General features: G+C 30.7%; 4 protein-coding genes across 10 annotated transcripts in view; 2 read left to right on the plus strand and 2 right to left on the minus strand.

Moving 5' to 3' along the window:
- Positions 1–1782, plus strand: part of LOC115884977 (cilia- and flagella-associated protein 74-like) — a 54107-nt gene extending 52325 nt beyond the window's left edge. For 4 of the 6 annotated variants that reach the window (XM_030903706.1, XM_030903707.1, XM_030903710.1 and 1 more), the window contains one exon: positions 1458–1782. In XM_030903706.1, coding sequence (XP_030759566.1) covers positions 1458–1756 — 299 coding nt within the window. In that variant the 3' untranslated portion in view covers positions 1757–1782. The remainder of the gene's footprint in view (positions 1–1457) is intronic. The other 2 variants (XR_004050656.1, XM_030903708.1) reach the window with 2 other exon arrangements.
- On the minus strand, positions 1665–14607 carry LOC115884978 (testis-expressed protein 10 homolog). The gene is made up of 11 exons (XM_030903712.1): positions 14241–14607; positions 13939–14159; positions 13449–13652; positions 12597–12940; positions 12318–12541; positions 9300–9409; positions 8959–9202; positions 8676–8904; positions 7575–7729; positions 7337–7520; positions 1665–1803 (listed from the first exon to the last, which is right to left on the minus strand). Exons 2-11 carry the CDS (start codon positions 14137–14139, stop codon positions 1782–1784), a joined length of 1917 nt encoding a protein of 638 aa, XP_030759572.1. The 5' UTR covers positions 14140–14159; positions 14241–14607; the 3' UTR covers positions 1665–1781.
- Positions 14608–19306: 4699 nt separating this feature from the next.
- On the plus strand, positions 19307–21574 carry LOC115885053 (cell cycle checkpoint control protein RAD9A). 2 transcript variants are annotated; one of them, XM_030903814.1, is made up of 6 exons: positions 19307–19656; positions 19718–19965; positions 20022–20292; positions 20343–20523; positions 20585–20708; positions 20777–21574. In XM_030903814.1, the coding sequence occupies exons 1-6, from the start codon at positions 19536–19538 to the stop codon at positions 21167–21169; spliced, it is 1338 nt and encodes a 445-aa protein (XP_030759674.1). In that variant the 5' UTR covers positions 19307–19535; the 3' UTR covers positions 21170–21574. The 2 variants fall into 2 exon arrangements, with proteins under 2 accessions (XP_030759674.1, XP_030759673.1); XM_030903813.1 differs by having other exon boundaries at positions 19314–19656; positions 19712–19965.
- Positions 21193–22763, minus strand: LOC115885054 (thioredoxin-related transmembrane protein 2 homolog). The gene is made up of 5 exons (XM_030903815.1): positions 22688–22763; positions 22448–22628; positions 22094–22285; positions 21921–22043; positions 21193–21866 (listed from the first exon to the last, which is right to left on the minus strand). The coding sequence occupies exons 2-5, from the start codon at positions 22587–22589 to the stop codon at positions 21697–21699; spliced, it is 627 nt and encodes a 208-aa protein (XP_030759675.1). The 5' UTR covers positions 22590–22628; positions 22688–22763; the 3' UTR covers positions 21193–21696.
- Positions 22764–23571: the final 808 nt, after the last annotated feature.

The raw sequence follows: 23571 nt of genomic DNA on the forward strand, positions 1-23571 counted from the left end.
CTTCTCAAAATTTCCCGTTAAAAAAATGCAATCTAACCTAACCATAATATACCATATAAAATTATATAATTGAAAGATCGGGCTACGGAAAATCACACAAATTTTCGGAAAAATTTTGACCACTTCGCACACAATCGTCAATTAAAAAAAAATACTATTTTAGTATTTTAAATATTTTAATAAACGCAAAAATAGCATAGTATTTACAAGGCGAAGTTATAAAAATTTGGAAGAACTAATAATGCACTGACGCACACAAAAATCAAACGAATACTAAATTTCATTTATCAAAAGCATTCGATAGTCGTGGCGCAACGATAACCATTAATTTAGTCGCACGGCGAGGTTGTCACATATGCTTTAGTATACAAATGAATGAATAATTTTATTCGAATAAAACCATTCGATAGTTGAAATCATTCATTCAGTAACCATTCGATAGTCTAATTCATTCGATAGTTCCCATCGCTACTTTTAATGTTTTTTTTTATATGAAGGCTAAGGGGAAAAACCAACGTTGTCCATTTTATAGGAATTTTTAAGTAATCACCTTAATCTCTTGAAAATTCCAAGTCCTAAACAGATATTCTTGATACCAATTAAACTTTTAGTTACGTAGTCGAGGGCGCGATTTTTAAATTCATTGTTGCCAACCCATGGACATATTCGGCGTCGCACTGACTAACTGGAATTTAAATTTTCCGCTGGGGACTCAGGTGATAGCTCTGCTCTAAAAAATATCAAGTTACCACATTTATTTACTTATTTCCTGACATTGTCATTCGTTTTGACACTTTAATTTTGTATTACGAATGATTATTATGAGATTTTGGTTTAAATGAGGTGTGTTGTAATACTTTAAGTTTAAAAATGTTTACCAGCAGACCTTGCAGTCGAACATTGTTTTTCTAGAACCTCTTTTAGTCCGAAAGGTACAAGATAGCTTAATAGCCGTAAAAAACTCATCCCAACTTAATTAGGGAAAGCGGAAGTAATGAAATGACCCTTTATGTTCCTTAAGTGCTGTTAAGAAGGTGAGTTTTGTTGATGTAAATAATAACTGTTTATATATTTATAATTAATTTATTTTCGTTTCCTAAAATATTTTGAATGAAATAAAATATGTAAAAGTGGGCAACGCTGTGCCGGTCAAGCTTAATCACGTGACTAAAAGTTTATTTGATATGAATTTATACTAAGTTGTAATTGAATATAACAAACGATATACAAATAATAATGCATTGTGTAATATTTTTTTGCATCTTTAACATGGTATTTGGCAACATTAAATCAGTTTTCTCTTCTAAAAATTAGTTTTGAGACATTGTCGGTTTTTCCCCTTACGCTTCATATATTTCATTTATATGTTTAACACTTATATAATAACGTATCATTTACTCAATATTTAAAACATTTAAAAAATACTGTCATATATGCAAATATCAATTTCTTTTTAGAACCCTCACATTTTTGTTTAAATCAAACAGGAAATTATAGTTTGGAACCAAATAGTCAGAACACAGTGACAATATTTTTTGGAACGCCAGAACTTTTAGAAAAACGAAAAATGAAGAAAACAAGCGAAAAACAAAAAAAGGGTGAAAAAAATACTAATACATCCGGAGAAACGGAGAGTATCAAAAGTGAGGAGCAGAAAAAACCTATTGCCGTTAAAAAACAATATATTACTCAGTATAATATATTTGCCGGTAATATATTTTTAAAAAACATAGTCCTCATATGTGATCAAAACTGAGTTATGGTGTTATTCATCATAGAAACTAGGAACGCATGAATTCTCTCCTGAAAAATAATAAATATATATTTAGAAACTAGTTAAAAAATAAATATACATCATTATACAATAATTTTATTTCACTTTTACATTGGGCGCGTTCAAGAAACAGCAGCTGACATTCAGGGTGCATCCACACCATTCTAGAAAAAGCGGAACGGCGTATCGACGGCGATGTAACGACCTAATTCTATTGGCTGAAATTTTTGACAGATGAACTTTCGAAAATTTTCAGCCAATAGAATTGCTGGAAATAGATGCAAGGTCGTTACGCCGATACGCCGCGCCGTTCCATTTTTTCTAGGTTGGTGTGGATGCACCGTCAGCGTAAATTTTTAATAACCTTTTTTATGACACTTCACGGTATTCCCTAAACGGTAAAAAGCAGCAAAAAGAACAAGAAACAGCAGCTGTCTCATGCGCCCTCTGGATTTCTGTCTACTATAAAAATTTGAGAGAAATATATAGTACGAGAGCTAGCAACGTCGGAAAAACAAGTATTTTAAGACGTCTGGCTCATTGATATATCATTTACTATGCTCTCTAGGACAGCATGCGGCCCGTCTGGCTGCCGGTAAACGTCGCGTTCCCTACTGCGCATTGAAAGAAGATCCTATATTTTTATTAGTCCTTTAAATTCTAGTATTGAATACAAATCGAACATGACATGTCTCCATAGCATAGTGCGTAGAGTTTCCGACCACGAACCGATGATTCAGAGTTCGAATCCGGGTCAGGGCAAAGACTTTTTTATTTTATTTTCGTTTATATTCTGATAGTAAAGTATTAAATATTTGTTTTTTTTTCAAATTACCAGAATTATTTAATACTTTACTAATAGAATATAAACGAAAATAAAATAAAAAGTCTTTGCCCTGACCCGGATTCGAACTCTGAATCATCGGTTCGTGGTCGGAAACTCTACGCACTGCGCTATGGAGACATGTTCGATCAATACTAGAATTTATAAGACTAAATTAATAAAAAATTCACAGATTTTGCAACATGCGCAACCATCATAGGCGTATTGAAAATACCAGACACACACCAGACACAAGTTGGCGGTTGTCGAAGAAAAAAACCTTTTTTATACACACCCCTTAATTTTAAATGAACTTATTCGATACTTTACGGTCGCCCTTATAATGTTTACTACTGAACTGTGATATTTATTTCTTGGTTACAGAAACCATGCAATGTAAGGTCGTGGCGGTAAGCAGCAAAAATAAATTACATTAATAAAAATTAAAGTAAAAAATAAAATTTGGTCACAAAATGTTTTTATTATTTTTCTGAAGTAATAACCATAAATATAAAATCTTGACACTTAGTGATGGTGGTTTCATTAGGTTGTTTCTTGCAATGGACTTAATAATATAAATCTGAAACAAAATTTCTGATTTTAACGGTAGGTACCTATAATTTTTTAATATTAATTCTGAAAAATAAGAAAGTAAACGTAATAATAATTAATATCGGTTTAATGCCCACTTGCACCGTTTGTATAAACTTTGTTTTAAAGGCTAAACAGTGATTAACAATACATATTTTATTATAGTTAATCACTGTTTAGCTTTTAAACAAAGTTTATACAAACGGTGCAAGTGGGCATAAAGGTCGAAACTACCAGTTTGATTAGATTATCGATGTATACATGTATACTCTGTTTTTTTTCTCAGGTAAGACAGACGATGACAAGAAAAGCAGATGATTGGTATGGGATACCAATCTATTTATTTTACTAAAAAAAGTTTCCAATATTTTTTAAGTTAGCTATGGATGGGTTTAAATATAAATCCGTCATGCGTAGTGTCTTGTTGTTTTTAACCAGTTTTATTGGTTTATTTCAAAAATGACAGATAATATTTCAATTTTACTTGTTTGACAGAACGATGAACGACAAACGGACGCCGGATTAGGATTCTAAGCCCCTCAATTTTAATGTCTTTGCCTGTCCAGAGGCCTGTCATAAAATATTTTTGAAGTGCTGTGAATAAGAAACTTCTTATTTCTTATGAAAATCATTTTTATTATCTTGGCTTTCCGAGACGTTTTCCATATCCGTATATACACCAGTGGTAAGTCACGGTAATATTTATTAACCATATTCATATTAGGTATTATTACTTACCTTCCTGATTTATATTTCCTGTTGTCTCTGATGGTCCTTCAAAATCTTCCAAGGTCGAAAAAGAAGTACCGATTGTAGTTACTGATAAAACTTTAGCAATTTTATTGCGAGTTCTATAGGCTCGACAACGTTCGACGTTTAATTTAAGTTTTCTAGCTTTTTTTCATCTTCTGTAGTATTTAAGATTTTTTTTAACGAAGATTCAGTTAATGAACGATGAACCGTTTCGCTTATCCACCATTTTTTAAAAGGTACCACAGACCACTTGATTCGAGTGCAATCAAACTTGCGTAAATCGCTTGGCAAAATGTACACTGGTAACTGAGTGTCTCTTTAACCTTTAAATTTTAATTTAATACTAATTATAAGATAATATAATAAATAAAAATATGTCGTTGGTACCTTAGGTAATTTTTTATTAGATTTTTTTAATATGTTTGGCATTATTACATTTGTGTTTCAAAAAGTGGTTCAAATTTGGAAACTGCAATTTACAATTTGAACAGCAGTGTACTTCAATTATAGATGATAAATCTGCTGTTTCGGAAGCTTCTTCTTCTGATATTTTTCTCACATTTCCTGAAAAGGGTTATATGTATAAGAAATATTCTATTTTGATTTATTTATTTACCATTCTCAACAATATATTTAGTTGTAATAGGATTTGAAGTTTCAGGCTCATCTAAATTTGTTGTGCTCTCTTCTGATACGCTTTCATTATTCTGAGATTGAGACCTAAAACAACAAATTTTAGTAAATCATGTATAATAGTCGAAAAAAACATTACGTTTCTAAATCATCTGTATTATCTACTTCCATATTTTCATGTTCACCTTCATAGACTACCACTACCACTACCACTTGATTGATTGGATTTTATATTTATATATTATATTTGCATTTTATATCCGATTCAACTTATGACTTCCGATCTGATTACTCCTACACTGATATAATCTGTATTACGACTTATGCTAGGTTAGTTAAGGAAATTTGCGATCCATTTTGAATTAAGTTATACTGCAAAGACTAGCATAGCCTATGATTTCTCGTTGTCAATTATAATTTAAAAGTAAAAATACGTGGAAATATTATTTTTATAAAGCCACAAAGGAGAACAACAAATTGATAATGATTAAATAGACCATCCAAGAGATAATGAAATTAAAAAAAAATTAAGTTTTAACTGTCATAATTTACTAGGAAAAAGCAGTTCTAGCATAATTCAATAGGTTCAAAATTTACGATAAGTTATGAGATCGTTGGGATACGAGAAGTGCTTAGACATTTTCATTTTCAAAAAGTCTTGTATTTCGAAAATGAATGAAGTAATTATGTTTATAAAATAGGCGAGTATTGTTTTAATAAATACTTATACGTATATTACGTCAAAGTGCAGAGGCAACATTATTTTTGATGTCGACTCTAAAATAACGTGAAAATTACGGGAGATATAAAAAATAATATACAAATACATAAAACATGATAGAAAGTTTAGCAAATATAATATTACAATCAAAAATAACATACATGCATACATATAAATTTAAAATGTGGTAAAATACAAATATGAGGTATGGGTGCAAAATATGACATGTGCATTGGTGGCTTACACAGTGGATAAAATCAAAAATATTCATCATCAATTAAAAAATGCAATAAAGAAGTTAGCGCCTTTTTAACTTATATTAATAACAACTAAAGTATACTAAAATCAATAAATTTTACAACTAGACAATTCCATAAGTTCCGAGAAAAAAGAATATTATCATATATATCGATTTAAAGTCTAAAGCACTTCGCTATTAAACTCTTAAGAAAATAAAGAAATCAAATTTAATTAACTAACCCAATTCCGTAAGGACGCAACTGAAATAAAAATTACAGAACTGTTTTTATATGAAAAAATACATCTTGATACATGGAAGACGTGTACTAAATTTTATAAAGATATTTAAAATAGTATAGTGTTATTATAAAAAAAACTGATTTTCCTGAAAACTTTATCGCCCTGTATAAAAATGGGAGGCAACATTACTTTTGATACTGTTAAATAATATGATAATTAAGAAATATATAAAAAAAAATGTGTACAAATACATTAAACAGAGAATACAAGTATAATCCAGCCGTCGAACAGAGAATACAAAATTATATACATACATATACAATTAAGCGTACGTCTGTCCGTTCTGTAGCTACGGGGAATCCGTGAGAGGGGAAACGATATTCTCTCGATGTTTTTCGTAAAAAATAGACGACGCGTCCCATCAATAAAAATTCAACAAATTTGCAAGTAGCCAATAAAATGAGTGGGCGGAGCGATTTGCGGTGACGCACTCGTCAAATCGACGTATAAAATATATTTGCTGTTTATTTAAATGTTTTTTGTCCGCATTCCTTTCATAGACACAGATCCAGCAGATGTACTGTACCATAATAAGGATAATACCTTATTGTTTACGAATACAGTGTGAGCTTACAAGACTCAGAGTTACGAACAAAATTAAATGAAATATTCATGAAATATAACACACACCCTATTAGCTTCACGGCTTATACAATCGAATAAATCACATAATATTTCTCTCACCTACATACTTGACTTAAAACTCAAAAAGTACTCACCAATATCTAAACCTAACAGATTTTAATCAATTTTCAACACTTTTAACACTTCGAAGCGTATTTTAACATTATGGATCATTTTATTTACGACCTCTACCTCATTTCGGCTTTTGAACGACCTTGCCCTATTCCATATTCCTATAACGCCGGCTAAACTATCGACGTGTTGACAGGCAGGTTATCGAACCCATGCGGCTCTAGCATGTCGTTTTTTCAAAGATGGGTCCCATATAAACGCGGCCAGAAGTATTTTCAATACTAAAATATAGGATCTTCTTCCGATACGCAGTAGTGAACGCAACAGGTATCGGCAGCCAGACATGCGGCCCATGCTGTTCCAGAGAGCATAGTAAAAGATATATCAAAGAGCCAAACGTCTTAAAATACTTTCTCGAAAGCTCTTAGACTATACTGCCTTGTAACTTTTTTGACAACAAATATCTCTCTATTTTTTAAGGATTCTATTAACTACGATTGGCTACAAACTTCAACAAACCATAAAAATAAACGATAAACTGAGAAAATTGAAGTTATTTTACACGTTAACCACAGATAAGGAAATATATCAAGGCTGACTTCTCTCAGCCTAAATATTTACCGCTGAGAACGGTTAACCGTTGCTGTTTGTCTGAATAGACCTTTAGGGAAGTCGCTTACTCAGCCACTCAGCCGCTGACCATCCCTGAACGCGCTCATTGTCTTTGACTTATGTGGCTCTCATGGATATTGATATATTTATTTCTAAAAGGTGACAAAGCTACAGAAATATTTTTTTGCATTACCTTAAACATAACACATTACTAAAATAATGTTTGAATGTGGATAACGGTGATCTTTCTATATAGTTGTAAATTATGTCTAGATTAGTTCTATTGGGAATATAATAAAATATATTGGCAATATTTCTCTTCACATCCTCTTTTGTAATCGAATCCGAAACCACAATTTCTGCTTTATCCAAATTATCTAAAAAAAATTGTCAATAAAATCAGAAATATCAATAGTGATAGTACACCTAACCTAAAATGTCAGGAAGTTTATCAACTAAGGCATCATAAAATCTGTTACGGTGTTTCTTGGATATTTGCAGTAATACAAGAACAGATGAATCCGATATTGTAGGAGCACATAAAATATTGGGAAGACTTGCAAGCCAGTTCTGATATTTCTCGCTACTATTAAATAAATAAAAAAAAAACGTTAATCAAAAATTTGATGACTAATTATTCTTTCTTGCCACAGGATCTTAAGTATTGGCATTTTTCTAATTATAATTTTAATTTAGTATGTACAGGGTGTCCATTTTGGTTGAAATCATACGGTATCTCCGTTATTAGTAAATAGGGGCGTATATACGGGAGTATGGCGATACGGGAGTGTGTCGATATAATTCCGAAAAAGCCGAACCGCTCCGAAATTTTCAAAAGCTTTAGGTCGCGACCGTTGCCAAGAATAGCGCCAAATACATTGTCCTTATGGGCACAATCTAAACTTGTTTCATTTATCTGTGTGTAACGACGCTTGTTTTTTGCGTTTTTTATTTTAAAAATTGTATTAAATACTCTTTTATCGACCGCTTTTATATAGCCAAGAATGCAAGTGTGTTTAGTGAGAAGTTAATTTTAAGTTTGTGCAATTATATTTCTATTTTTTTTCGTTGGACTTTCTAAATACTCGTAAAAATGACTAGAAAGTGTTTAGTGTGTAAAAGTTCTAATATAAACCGAATTATCTTTTCATAGGCAAGTAAAGTATTCAGTTGTTCTTTTATTTATATTAAGCCACATGCATACTTTCTGGTTAGATTTCCTAAGAATTTTGATATTCGTACGGAGTGGCTAAATGTATTTTTCATATAATTTAATTTTTGTGACAGTAAGCATTCAATTTATTGTTGAAATATAAACATTTTACAAATTAAATTTTTAAAATTAATGTTCAAAGTTGGCGCGCGGACGATAGGTTCTCCACAAGGATAGATAGAGTAGAAGCACCACGTGTGCAACAAAAAAAGAAGATAAATGGAAGTCGTTGATATGTTTAGGACAGTTTCCATAGTGATTTAGTTATCCACGTAAGTATATATGATCTAGGAATCGAAAGTCCATTCTCTTAACTTACTTGCACAAACGCTCCTTTTCTATATTAGACAACATCCAAAACAGTTCATTTTTCTCCTTATAAGAAATTCTGCCGTTTTCATAAAATATAATTGTATTCTCTAACAACAGGTGTAAATCCATACCAAAATTTCGAAAATTTGCAGAATCATGATCAAAACATTCTTTTAGAAATGATAATAAACAGTTAACATTTTCTTCTTTTAAAGCTTGTTTATGATTTAGAATCCCTAATAAAACACTAAATATTTATTGAAAACCAATAAAAACAAAAAGAAACTTACTTATAATATACAACATAACGACTTGTGTATATTTTTTTAAATACACATGTCCACCATTAACAATCAAAATAGAGTATAGATGACATATTTGGAGATTCTCTTGAAAACATTTTAAATTACTGCTTTCTAAATTATTTAAATTGTTTTCTTTTTTCTTGGTTTTAGATACTGAGTGCGAATAAGGGAAGCCTGATAAAAGATGTTTGAAAAATCTTTTACTTTGGGGCGTTACAAAAACTATTGCCTAAAAAATCATAGATATTAAAATACTACCTATATAATATATAACTATAAATAATGTTTTATTTAGTTAATAGTTACTATTAAAATATTATACATACAAAGGTGATTTCTTCATTTTCCACCTGTTTTATATACTGTGATAAAAGGTGAATAATGTTCATAACAGATGTAAGTAATGATGCAGCTTCATCGTCCAAAATAGTATTTTCTAAAATAGTAAAATATATGCTGTCAGACGTCAGACAAAAAGATAAATATTATTAGTATGTTTGTACAATACTAAGGTCGGCAAAGTTTAGGTATGTTTGGGTCGAGATTTCCGTATATAATAAGAGTACAATGCATAAACTGAATAAAGAGAGAACAGTAAAAAAATTGTGAAATGTATGAAATAAGCTGAGTAACTGTGCATATCTAAGAGACGTGTAAGGGGATAAGGCAGCTTCGTCGCGGTCGACCGCATAAATTGATAAATATTATTAAATTGATATACAGTACTTAGATTTTTAGGGAAGGGTGTACATCATGGGTAGTGATGTTAATATTTCAGAAATTTTTGATTGTTGCAGGAAATTTCTGAAACTTTCGGAAATTTATGAAATATTAGGAAATGTTACAATTTTACATATTTTTTGTCGATACAATAAAGGAATAAATTAGATAGACATTTGATACCAACATGTAAGTGGAAAACAAACAATAAACATAATATAAGTTGATTTTTAATAAACAATACATAAGCCATAAAGGTCATAAACATAACCCATAACAAAAATCATTTGGTAACATTTGTATTTTATGCATAAACCACGAACTATGACTATGAATTTAAAAAAAACAAAAAAGCATGAAATATAAATTTAAAAAACGTAAAACACAAATAACAGAATTATTCTATTCCGGAATATCAGGCGCCGAGCTGGTCCCATCTTAATAGGGTATTATAGTAGTAGTAGTACTGTCTTCGTCAGTTTCTATTTCCAAATCAGATATATTTGATGTATCATCTGGTTCTGATTCTGAAGGTGGACCTCTACCTCCACGAGTTCTAGTGGTTCTGGAGGAATTTCATGTTGTTGAATATCATGCTTCATATCCACTTTTTGTTTTTGTAGTAATAATTTATTGTTATGAGCTATGAACATTATTTTACCGGCTCTTTGTGCAGTTCAGCGATTCCTTTTTTTAGTGTGGATAAAACTGTAAGTACTGAAACTTCTCTCTGTGGCTGCAGATGACGTTGGTAATTTATGCTCAATGTCTTGAATTTTGAAAAGAAATTTCTTGCAAAATTCGGATTTTTGCGAATATTCGCGATTTTGGGACCGAATATTTCGGAAATTTCTGAAATTTCCCGCAAAATTTGAATGGAAATATTCGCTACCAACATCACTAATCATGGGTTCAGTTGTTATTGGGAGCTGTTGATTGCGAATCGCCGATTATAAATTGCTACTTTAAAATGTTAAAAAGCTCTTTTTAAGATCATAATTATTAAAAATAAAGCCTATCGTTAGAGTAGCCTAGAGTTCTAAATAATATTGCCTATTCTAAATAATAGTGTATTGTTTTATTAGTAGATTAAAAATTATAATTTTTATGACGAGGCTGTACGTTTGACGACATTACAAGCGAGGCACAAAAAGTAATTTTTACTCCGAATAGAACATGCTATTTTTTTTCAAACTTCGCAATCAACTTCAAACGTTGCAAATAATATAAAAATATTTAAAAGTAATACCCTGTAATACCGGGTGCGTCTCAAAGTGGCTCACCCCCTGTAACTTTTTTATTTTTTCAGATAGAAAAACGAGATTTGGTATGTTAGTATATAACATTAATTAGGATTGATTGACGTATTTAATTGTTTTTGGTCACTGCCTGTTTCACCGGAAATTACTACAACTTCAGCATTTTTCTACTTTATTCAATAGAAAATTCATTGACATATCATATGTCAACTTTTGACATTTTCGCATATGGTTTATTTGAAATTATAACATGCGGTTTATAACGAAAATTTGACTCAAAATACTAAGTGTGTGGTATCAAATTATTCGTAAAAAAATGCTTTTTCCAAATATGCTAATGAGCCACCCTCGTTTTATTTGAAAAAAATCAGATAGGATTAAAAATACGATTTGGGTATCTTTTAACCGATCTTAACACCAATGGCCTAGAAAAACTAATTGTGGAGGGAAAAGTGAACGGGAAACGTCCTAGAGGGAGATCTCCAAACCGTTGGGTGGACCAAATGAAGACAATAATAGGTCATAGTCTGCACGAGGCCAGTACTGCAGTGCAAGACAGAACATGGAGAGACACCATAAATGCGATATCATAATGCCACCATACTCTTATAGAGTAATAGGAAGGAGGAGGAGGACTAACATATCAAGTCTCGTTTTTTTATCGGAAAAAATAAAAAAGTTATAGGGGTGAGCCACTTTTGGGACGCACCCGGTATATCTAGAACTTATGGTTACACTCGTTGAATTTAACAGTTCAATAAATATTTTCGTACTTTTGTGCTTAGGCGAAAAAGTACTTTACTTTTATGCCTAGACGTTTTAATGGATTTTTTTAAAACGTTTTAAAACCTGTCTAATTAAATTTAGACGAAAGGAATATTGCTGGTTGCTGTAGATATTTTTATCAGGGAAAATACGTAAATAAAAAGGACTTTTTAGGTCAAATACGTTTTTAGGCCACCCTACTGAGACTCTTAATTCCTTTGTCCCGACGATACCGACAAAGAGAGTGTCGAAATTAAGAATCCCAATCTATTCCAACTGAATTCAGAGAAACTATACTGCGATTGACGTTTGTTTTTTCATTGTAAAAAATGGACACCATTACGACATTCTTATTATAACTCGATCTGAGATGCCTAGAAACATATGTCATGATATGTTTCTAGGCATCTGATATGAAATGATTTTATCTAGTTATCTTTCCGAAAAAAGCAACTTTTAGATGTGGCAACACCGCAACAGCACACCGTCCCATTTTTCTTAGTCTGACTTAAGAAGATCCTCAAACGATTCACTTCTACACATGTAAATACTGACCCACATGCAAAAATTGCCAACGCGGTATAAACTTTTTATTATTACCTGCTGTAGGCTTCTTAACTTTTTCCTCTGGAATTACTTCCAGCCAAGTTTCGTATAAAAGTGGTAATATACTAACAATTTGCTGATCGAAATTTTGGAAACTATTTTTCTGAAAATCACTTTTTGATGTTCCTAATACATCAGACACAGGTGCTTCCAACAATTGTCCAAATGTGTATTTATAAAGGCCATAATTAATATTGCACTGTCCATCAGCTGTATCTCTTTAATACAGTTATTATAGTAAAGAAGTGGTACATTTATAAAAAATAAACTTACGACTTGCTATTCTTTATTTGTTTATCTTCTATGACCATAATTTTTAAAATAGCATGCAATCTGCTCAAAACTTGTATTCTCCAAGCGACACTAGTAATATTACTCCCTAAGTTCAATGTTAGTGTTCTTTCTAATTGAGAATCGCTTCTAAATTTCGATATTAGTGATAAAAAATCTGAGAGTAATTTGTTTGATGTGTTTCGTATTAAATCATAGTCTTTCTTAATAAAGCAATCTAAAAATAATAACGAATCTTCTTGGATACCTTTATCAATGTTGGTCATAGCACAGCGCAAATTGGTGAAAAAATAATCAAAAAATGGTAAAAGTTTCATATGCGGAATCTGTAATAAAGGACAGTAATTATTATTTTATAAGTACGTTTACAAAAGTGGACAACCGAAGTTTGCGACCTTGCTATGTATACATATATTGAAATTGTATTTTCTGGTAGGATTTAAACATAAAGTTGAGTTATAAGTACTAATATTGTATTAGTTACATATCGTCCTATTGCTGCCAAAAGTCACTAACTAACATTTTTCCGACCAACCAAATTCAATCACTAACTATGTTTTGAATCGGAGAATCAATTGCGAAAGTCATTAACTACGATTTCTGGCTATTTATGTTTTATTTTAATACCGAATAGTTACTAACTATAACATCTTTATGCAATGCAATTCATCTTTAGACGCATTTTTCTCAGAAGTAATAAAAAGTAAGTTAGTGACTTTTGGCAGCAATGGGACGATATATTTTATATTTATACTATATATGTATATCACGCAATACATAAAAAGTCAGTCTTATTTTAAACAATAATAAATAATTTATATATACTTTACTTACATGTTCTAAAATGGTGTCAATACATTTTATAGCAACTTTTCTAACTTTCCTTTCTCTATCTTGTATCAATGAACTAACTGCTAAACATATCTGGGCAAGATGCTGTTGAATATCTTCTGTATGAATTTTTACCATGTCTCCCAATTCAATACATGCAGAATGCCTTATGTTTTCATTGTAATGCTTAATTCGACTAAGTAGATCCTGATTGAAACCTTATGTGAATATAACATATTGTTGGCTTAGAATTACAAAATTGTATGAACATTGGTTTTGTATGTAACATACAGCTCTGTAATTGTATAATAATAGAACATACTACAGTAAAAATTATACTTTTGAATTTAAATGACAGACTATCAATGTACAATAAGCGATTTTTCTACTCATACTTTTTCTTTAATAGTTTTTAGATGTAACTTAATATAAATTAAAATATACCTTTACAGTAGTAACAAAAATGAAATAAAACTCTATACACATATCGTACCTTAACATTAAGCTTCCTTCTACTTAAAACCTCGTCAAAGTCTTTCTGTTTTAACTGCTCTGGGATTACGATCGGCTTAATTTTAAAAGTTGTTTTTGTAACATTAAGTCCTTTTGGTAAAAATTTGGTTTTAACTTGCTTTAATTTAGTTTTTGCCTTCTCAGCTTTAATATCCTTCTTGTGACGTTGATTTTTACCCATTATGAGATATAACTAAAATCCTAAGAAATCCTTATGTCCTTATGCGATTAAGATGATAAATAATATATCAATGTGAACCATTGCAAATAAATGAAACACACCCTATATGCTTTTAACTGTTATACAGTTAAACAAACGTAGAATGTTTTAGTAGACACTTATAATATAATCATTTATATTACTGTTTGCAAGTTCGTATCCATTTCGTATCCAAGCTAGAAATTCGTAGGTTAAATTGTCCCGCCGGTATTTTTTGACCATATGGTTTTGACCATAGACTATGGAGGCCATACCATAGACACAGACCATAGACAAACAGAAAAATTAAAAGACTGCCAGAAGCGTTGCCAGAGACTTTTCCAAAATTGTACTATTCTGTGGTAAAAATGTACCAGATTTTGATCGATTTGATCGAAAATGTACCAGACAAATCGCGCATCAGTCAAAGTCGTCTCGGTACTGTCAGCCACAGATAGAAAAAGAATTCTTGGTAGGGTTGGCAGAATATAGTTTGACTTATGTTTGATAGAGGGCGATACCGGCGATGTAGAAAACGAAATTAGTGATGAGCGGTATTAGGAAAAATTCTAAGGGAAAAATTGTCGATTTTTTTGAACTTTCGATATTTGGAGTGTAATTTGTCGATTTTTATTCAAAAAATTATTGTTGTAATCAATGTTTACTGTTAAAAAATGTACCAGAAATGTAAAAAATGTACTTTGGTACAAACGGTTCCAAAATGTACCAGATCTGTACAAATGTACCAGCTCTGGCAACGCTGCAGAAGACATACGACGCGCAGGCAAATGTTCCTGTAGTGCATCGACGCAAGTGCGGAAATACGTCCATCTAGCTATCTGTGTTTCGACACTAGTCCGTTAGTCTTAGCATATTCAGAAAGAACACGCTAACCTCCAGCGTTGCCAATTTGTGGGGAATTCCCCAAATTTTGGGGAATCCGGAGCCGATTGGGAATTTTGTTGGGATTAGCAATAGGCGGCGAAAATAAGAGGAGTTTCAACATTTTATTGCTGATTGAAAATGGCGTAAAATTTTTAGCTTTAAAAACGGAACGGGACGATATATCTTTCCCAACTTAGAAATTATTATCTGCTTTTTACTTGTGCTTCCCTTTGCAAATGCTTCAGTTGAAAGAAAATTTAATGACCTCAAATTATTTAATTACTATTAGGGAAGGGATTAAAAAACAAGGAGGTAATTTACAGTTTAATCCCTCTAACATATATAATAAATATTGTATTTTTATTAAAATTATTTTTTTTGGTAATGGTGTGGATCCGGTGGCTGACCTTGAAACGAGTTTTGCTGCATATAGTCACTGACACTACGCATGCGCACATGTTCGATGTTGCCAGTTTGCAAGTTATTTTGGAATTATTTTCAGTAGAAAACAAATATGTGCTTTTCAGTGTTTTTTTGTCAATATATACCGTGTGATCGAAAAAACGGCGTCCGGTTGGCTGGGAAATGACGATTGAGGACATTTCCCAGGTAAAATGACAGCGATCTTCATCTCATAGTCATCGCTGACGCTTTTTTCCATCATAGTACTCGGTATATTATATTATTATTTTAATATTTCGCACAACACGTGAACGCTTATTATGTATTTTCATAGTTCCTATAATTAATCTAATTGCTCTAGATTATTATGCTACGTTTAAAAAGGGCTTTATTAAAAATTCGTGAAATTAAAAGGGATGTGTCCAAGTTTTTTCTTTTTTTTTTAAATTTTTAAATGTTGTAGCTCCATGTCATGTTCATAATAGTTTTTTTTAACATTCCATCAAAACTACGGACGCCTTAAAAGGCCTTTTAGCCTCCGTAATTAAAATTGTAGAATCAGCTTCAACAACATTAACAGTTATACCTCTTGTTTATTCTGCTTATACATATATTGCATTAATTTTTCTGCTACCTTAAGATTTCTCTATTCTTACACCTAATTTATGTGATTTTCTTAGCATATATGATTTATAAACCATATTTTTCCTAATGGAAGGATGGAATAGGATATGCAAAATTATGATATTTTAACATTTATTTTCCAGAAAAAGTATAATATAATATTAAGATTAAGACATAACAAGTATTATAAGAAAATGAGACAGATCTTAATATAAATCACAAACTAACTAAGTCTCAATTTGGTCTTGTATAAACACAGGTATAAAACTAATAAGATCATAACTCAACCTTGACCATATTGTCAAGATTTGGCATTATAGGGAACAAGAAATTGCAGTAAATTAAGAAAAGAATATCAAAGTACACGATATTAAATACTGGGTAATTACCAAATACTGTAATGTATTCTACGACACAAACCATCTCCCTTCTAAAGAGAAAAAGATAAAACATAAAGCTTATATTTTAGTCTTATCAACACACTTTTCGATAAAATATATGTCTAAAATTGCTATTAATCCACTAACTTGATATTTTTAAGAAATTATGATACAAACAATCAAAGTAAATTAATAATCAAAGTTCACAATCTTCATTATCTTCCTTACCTTAATTTTGGATATCAAGATAAATCTGAAATTAGAAAATTAATTATAGAATTTGTATTATTATTGATTAACACTAAAAAAAAATTTCAACTGCAAATAATTCGAAAATAAACTGCAACTTGGCAACATCGACGATGTGCGCTTGCGTAGTATTGTTGATCAAATACAGCAAATATAGGCTTCAAGGTCAGCCACCGGATCCACACCTTTACCTTTTTTTTTTGTTAAAATAATCATATGGGGAATTTTTGGTGAATCGGGACATTTTTCTCCCCTAATTGGAGAATTTAATTTAGATTTTTGGGTAGTTTAGAAAATTGACATTGGCAACGCCGCTAACCTCATTCTTTTGTTTGTTGTTTGTTCAAAAACCGGCACGCGGCGTAGTACCACAAAACATCCCCCTTTAGAACTTTTTCTTTAATGGCCATAAGTGGGAGTAAAAGACCAACCGCCCGAACAAACACTAGAGGCGCCACCGGTCATCAAATGGTGTAAAAATTGCGAAAATTTAATCATCTAATTTTGACACAAGGGGTCGCGCTTAACTTTTTTAATTTTATTTCAATATTTATTGTTTTCAAACTATATTATTAGACTTTATTGTATTTTGTGAGTGTATAAATGTTTTCTTAGTATAAAGTTGCATTATATTAATTTAAATTATATTACATATTTAAAATTCAAATATTATGACATATATGTCAGTTGCCGTCTAAAATGTCATCTTGATAACAAAAGTTAGTTATTGTCAGAAATAGTTAAAAATCATGTTAAAATATTAAAATTTACAAGTTATAATTAGATATTTTCATAATGGCACAGCGTAATGTTGATATGCAGGTCCAAAACAAAAAGTGCCGTTATATTTTTCAGTTTTCGTTGTCAGCCGCGGAAGTTTCAGTGATTTTAGTGTTGTCGGATATTTTTTTTTGTGAAATAGAAATATTGCATTTGGATTGCAAAACTAAAAGTGGAAGTTTTATTGCAATGTAAGTAAACGTTTGTCCATTTTATATTTTACTTTTTTCATACCTACGACAAATATACATATATTGAAATTTAACAATTCGTTTTTTTTAAATGTTAGAAAACAAGCCTGTAATCCTGTAATTGACATAATTGTAATGTAATATATTCCATTTAAATGTAATATATTACTTTACAATTAAAAAAATTTAAATTTAAAAAATATATTAAAAATATATACAGGCATTAATTGAAATTTTTAGAGTGCGAACAAACACGAGAGGCGCTTTATTATTTACTTTAATTTCTTAACATGACAGATGAAGTTCTAAAGGGGGATGTTTTGTGCGTAGTACAAGGCTTGATCATTTTTTAAGATATTTTTGATTGTTAATTTTATTTTTGTGCAAACTAAACAGTTGTTTTTTATTAAAAAATAGCAGACAAAGGTAAGAAAGGTAATGTCCATGCAGAAGTTTTTATTTCACAGGTTATTCTTTCTAGAAATTATACCATCCAGCCCTCCTATTTAATTATTAAATGAAAGTGTGAAAGAGATATCAAGGGCTATTCTGTTAAAATATCATCCGGCCAGTCTAGGCCCTGTTGTGAACCAGAAGGTCTGCTAAGTTGGATGTTGGATATAGAATGGAAGGAATATCATGGCCGAGAACAAGGCATAATTGTATGTCCCTTGATGTAGGGGGGTAGGTTTGTTTCTAATAGGTAGTAAAACCAAAAATTCTACTGTGAATCTTCATATTCTAGGCCTGTAAAGATAAATAATTCCTGGAGCCATCTCGAGGTATAGTAAGTACTCAAGTCGGAGCGAATCAATTGGTAGCACGTTGAAATAAAATAATAGCCATCATAAAACTGTAAATATGGATATAACTAGTACAATGTAGCTATTTAACTGTAAGTACAATGTAGCTAGATATTTAGTAGAGTAGGGGTATTATAAATTAACACAAAATACAATAATTGGTCATTGTTTCCATTCCCATTCAATTCTTCCCATTTAATCGTTTTCCCATAAAAAAAGGAAAATTAAAATTAAGAGTGCCCTTAACCAAAAATAGTGAAATAAATGGAGATAGTCAAATTTTATATTAGCGTGTAAGACTTTGAATAAAAAGGTGTAAAAGGATTATAAATGCAGTATTTATATCCTTTAATATCATGATAATATAAAATTTGAGTAGGTATCTCCATTTATTTCACTGTTTTTGTTTAAGGGCACTCTTAGTTTTAATTGCCTTAAAAATAATAAGTATAATAATAATTTAAATCTCCCGCTCTTTCATAGTTCGTTCCTGTAGCCAAGTAGAGGGCGCCAAAAGCGCAATCTCCCAACATTTTACCACGCGATTCACCACTCTCTAAACTATTAACTTTCTCTATGGTTTTGACCACAAAACACATACACGTTTTGACACTTGGTTTTGACAAAAATTCCATAGGCATAGATTTATAAAGGAGTAATAAATCCATAGGCTACCAACGATAACGATAAAAATGTTCGAAACGATACAAAATTTTGAAGTATCGATACATTTTCGATATCCGAAATGTTCTATCCTGTTGCCTGTTATGTATAGTGAACTTTGTATAAGCTCAAAATGTTTTTTACGCGAATTGAGGTGAGTTTGGTGAGCGTTGATGAACAAACGGCAGTAATAGTTCTTTTGAACTAATATCTGAACGTACATCACTAGTTTATATTTGTCAACTGAAAAGTCAAAAGACAAGAGATCAAAAGATAAATGACAAGTATGGGAATTTGAAAATTATTTCAAACTTTTTTCTGAATCCCAGAATTGTTTATAATTGTGTCCATTTGTGAATTAATTACTAATTAGGGAAGATCTTCTGATTAAGTAACTATGGATGACCTGCGATTGTATTTCAGTGTGCGTGTGTGTGATCATAAATAATTATATTAAAATAATTTATCCAAACATATACCTCTATAAAATGAACTGTACAATTCCGGGATTAAACGTGAAAGGTACAGTCTTTAAATTTAAATTATATAATTATAGGTATAATAACTACTTAAATAGTTTTAGCTAAAGGTATACAAGCCTTAGCAAAAATTGGAGATGAATTATTTATTGAATCGAAACTCGAAAAACTTACATTTCTATCTTTTAATCAATGTAAAACAGTATGTGGTCAATATCATTTATTAGATAGCTTTTTTTCACAATATGATATTAAAGAGAGCATATTAACTAAAGAAAATCCATCAGTCATTTGTAAAATACATATGAAAACCCTTCTACCAGTGTTCAAAGGTACAAATTTAGAAAAAAAAGTAAGTAGTGTATTGTGTTGAAGTGTAGTTCAAGCATTGCATTCAATATGTTTTAGTTAGATTTTGTAAAAATCGGATATGAATCCGATAGTGATGTAATTAAATTTAAAGTAAAATATAAATGTGATGATATTATAATGACCCACACTCTTCGACTAATGGATCCAGAAACGCTGACTATTAAAAACTACGCAGAATGTGGAAACAACAATATTTGTGCTGCTAGCAGCTTTTACAATAATTTGTTAACATTGTTTAGTAACTCAGATGATGATATCACCTTGGAAATTACTAATGATAAAGTTATTGTAAGGAATTATTGTGTTGGTAATACCACAATTAAAGCAAATACAAATTTTTCTATTTAGAATTTTTAGGTCTGCCCCATAAGCCAAAATTTGTGAGAAGTCAAGTGAAGCTGAATAGCTCAGAATTTTTTATATTCAATGTAAAAGATGGAACAACTATAAACTTTTCTTTAAAACCTTTTCGCACTGCTATACAGTTTGCTGATGCTTTAAACCTAAATTTGGCACTTCATTTCGATAAAGGTGGAAAGTAAGAAGCTAGTGTATAAAATTACAGATAATGAGTAATTTATAAAATAATTTTTATTCAGGCCTCTCTCAATTGTTATGAAAAATCCAACATTTGAGATAATTTTTGTAGTTTCCACTTTAAATCCTTATGCCGATGGACATTCAAGTATTACTGCAGCTTCATTACAAACAAAAACAACCCAAGTAATATAATTCAAAAAATTGCATATAGGTATTTATTTCCAAAATATCTAATTCTCCATTTCTTTAAGGTAACTAATGCAAGTGTAGATCAAAATATTACAAGCGAAGACTTGGAGGCCCTAATTAATGAGAACTGGGAAGAGTTTGATGAAGAGATATGTCAAAAATCTAAGAAAATTAAATCTGACTTTTGTAATGGTAAAAGTAAACAAGTATTAAAAAGCAAACCTAAAAACTTTGTATTATCAAGTGATGAGAACAAAACTGAAGAAAGAACCAACCAATCTAAAGGAGGAAATAATATATTAGCCAGTAAATCTTACGAATGTAATGATTTAGTTCTGGGAAGACCTGAAAGTCCCAGATCTAAAAAAGTAAAATCAATTTTTAAGAGATCTTATGACCCTACTTACACATCGTCTATGTTAGACGTTTTAGCTGCAGACAGTGATTCAGAATAATTTTTAGTAATTAAATAAAGGTATACTGTCTATTTTGTTTGTAATTAAGATGAAAAAATGTATACTATAATAAACATTTTGATACAAATGGCACATGTAATTAAAATATTTTGTATACATGAAAATAACTGAAATAAATGTGTAAATATTATAGAGATATCAGTACCTCAAATAGCCTTAAGGACTTTGGCTAAAATATCACAATCCTAGACAAATATATTAACATGTTCATACTAATGATTATAGAGATTCAAGTAAATTTAATTAAACATAAATTCTATTTCAGTTAAATTCTACAATAAATAAACTTATTATGTACAAATAAATACTTCAGCTATAATTTTTTGAATCATGAAAAAACTACCACTACTTATACAAATGTGTTGTTAATATATTGATAGACCTTACTTATATGAATTTTCAATATCTCTCCAATTAAACAAAATATGCATCTAAGCTTAATTAAACTGTTACTTATATTTTTAAATACTTAGATTGTAAAGTCCTAACAATACTTTTTTAGGATTCTAGCGACCTTTTTTGCTCTCAATTGTATTATTTTTTTCTTTCAAATTAGTTTTTGCTTGTTGGTACAAATTATTTAATCCAAATGCTAACTTGGTATTTTCTTCAGAGAAATGGAACTTGATCAATTTTCCTTTTGAATCTACTGTTGGTCGTCTCAATACCTCTTTGCCTAAAAATTATAAAATATAAAACAAACCATATTATGAATAATTGAATTATTAACCTTGTTGAAAGAGTATCACTGTTGGTAATTGTTTGCTCATACTGCTATCGCTTACATGATACTTCTTTCCTGCTTCAGGATATCTTCCTATGTCAATTTTACCAAATCGTAGACTCTCAATACCTAAATAGATATGAGCTTTCAAATGTGACTTTTTTAAACAAAAATCTTACCATAATCAGTACTTAGTTTTGCAAAGAGAGGAGCAAAATTTACACAAGCAGGATTCCATACTGTATAGAATGTAATTAGCCAAACAGATTTATTATCATTTAATATTTGTTCTGTTAGGCTCGGTTCTCCGCGAAAATAACTCACATTACTCGGGCCAGAATAAGTAGGTTCAGGTAGTAAAAGTGCGCCCACTAAAATATGAATTAATGAAAAGACTCACTTAAATAATAAAATTTGAGTGGCATTGCCTAAATGGCATATTATATCCAATTATTTAATTAAAGAAAAAATAAAGTTTAGTAATTAATTAAAGTTAATTTAAGTGAGTAAGGAAATTAATAAGTTATATTTACATATAAAAATTACACCATAAATGATTCCCATTCGATAATCTGCATTAAACCATAAAATTAAGTTTGCAATTTTTGTATAAATAAAGCTTGAAGATAGATAATTTATCATTGTTAAACTTCCTGCTTTACGTGTCCTCATCATGACCACAATAAGGAGAAAAAACAATATTTCTGTTTCCCTCTAAAACAGGAATAAAATAGACATGAGAGGCGTTAAAAAATCTGCTTAATTCAACTTACCCCATTGAATTCACAATTGTCAGTATTAAATAAATAATTACAAACCCCAGGAACTCTTTTTAAAATTATATAAGATGAATTTTATAAATGAATGGTTTTTGCTGCCGAATTAATATATTTCAAGGCAGATGACGCATCTATTCGATATTTTTATTCGAATAGTTTTCAACGACTGTTTTCTTACTAGCTATCGAATTATTCGAATGAATTGCAACTATCGAATGTTTCGATAGTATTCATTCGATAGTTCCCACTACTAATTCATACCCCCATACTTAAATGCAAGGTTGCCAACTTTCGCAGATTCCTGTGTTAAAAACCGGTAGAATCCGTCCACAAATCCGTCCGCAATCCGCAAGATCGGCGATATTGAAAGTGAAAATTTGCTTTGTCGCCTATTTTTGAACCTTTTGGCTGTGCTTTTGGTAAAGCTTTCATTTCGTTGGTATATTCTGTGGCATCATTTGTGAGAAAACAGAGTTAACGTAACTTCAAAAATTCTGTGCCTAGGCTCTCTAAGAATATAGAGAATAGAAGAATAATATATGGTAATTACGCTACTATTAGTGCAAATTTTGAAAAAAATCGTTGTTTAGAATTTAAATAACAATTTTGGGTTAACTTTACTTATTATTATTAAAAAAAATTTAAACCGCAAAAAAAACGCTAACCCCTAATTTTTTCCGGCGCTACACTGAAAAAACCGCTAGATCTAGGGGAAATACCACAAAGTTGGCAACAGCGTAAATGTTCCCCACTCTCCCTGACTATAGACAAAGTAGAAAAAAATTCCCCATGACAGAACTGTCACCACCGGTAGTGTTGTGCTTTTGTTAATTTGAATTGCCAAAAGAACTATTCAATAAAAGTTTTGACCGAACTTA

This window comes from Sitophilus oryzae, unplaced genomic scaffold, assembly GCF_002938485.1.
Source record: "Sitophilus oryzae breed Bouriz unplaced genomic scaffold, Soryzae_2.0 scaffold_359_pilon_pilon, whole genome shotgun sequence".
Taxonomy (NCBI): domain Eukaryota; kingdom Metazoa; phylum Arthropoda; class Insecta; order Coleoptera; family Curculionidae; genus Sitophilus; species Sitophilus oryzae.

Coding starts and splice junctions, on each gene's coding strand:
- LOC115884978 (XM_030903712.1), bottom strand. CDS start 14,139: ATGGGTAAAAATCAACGTCACAAGAAGGATATTAAAGCTGAGAAGGCA. Junction 12,941..13,448: donor TTGACACCATTTTAGAACAT/GTAAGTAAAGTA, acceptor CCTTTATTACAG/ATTCCGCATATGAAACTTTT. Junction 9,203..9,299: donor AAAATGAAGAAATCACCTTT/GTATGTATAATA, acceptor ATGATTTTTTAG/GCAATAGTTTTTGTAACGCC.
- LOC115885053 (XM_030903813.1), top strand. CDS start 19,536: ATGACCTGCGATTGTATTTCAGTGTGCGTGTGTGTGATCATAAATAAT. Junction 20,293..20,342: donor TGTAAGGAATTATTGTGTTG/GTAATACCACAA, acceptor TAGAATTTTTAG/GTCTGCCCCATAAGCCAAAA. Junction 20,524..20,584: donor CATTTCGATAAAGGTGGAAA/GTAAGAAGCTAG, acceptor ATTTTTATTCAG/GCCTCTCTCAATTGTTATGA.
- LOC115885054 (XM_030903815.1), bottom strand. CDS start 22,589: ATGATGAGGACACGTAAAGCAGGAAGTTTAACAATGATAAATTATCTA. Junction 22,044..22,093: donor AAAACTAAGTACTGATTATG/GTAAGATTTTTG, acceptor ATATCTATTTAG/GTATTGAGAGTCTACGATTT. Junction 21,867..21,920: donor AGTGATACTCTTTCAACAAG/GTTAATAATTCA, acceptor TATAATTTTTAG/GCAAAGAGGTATTGAGACGA.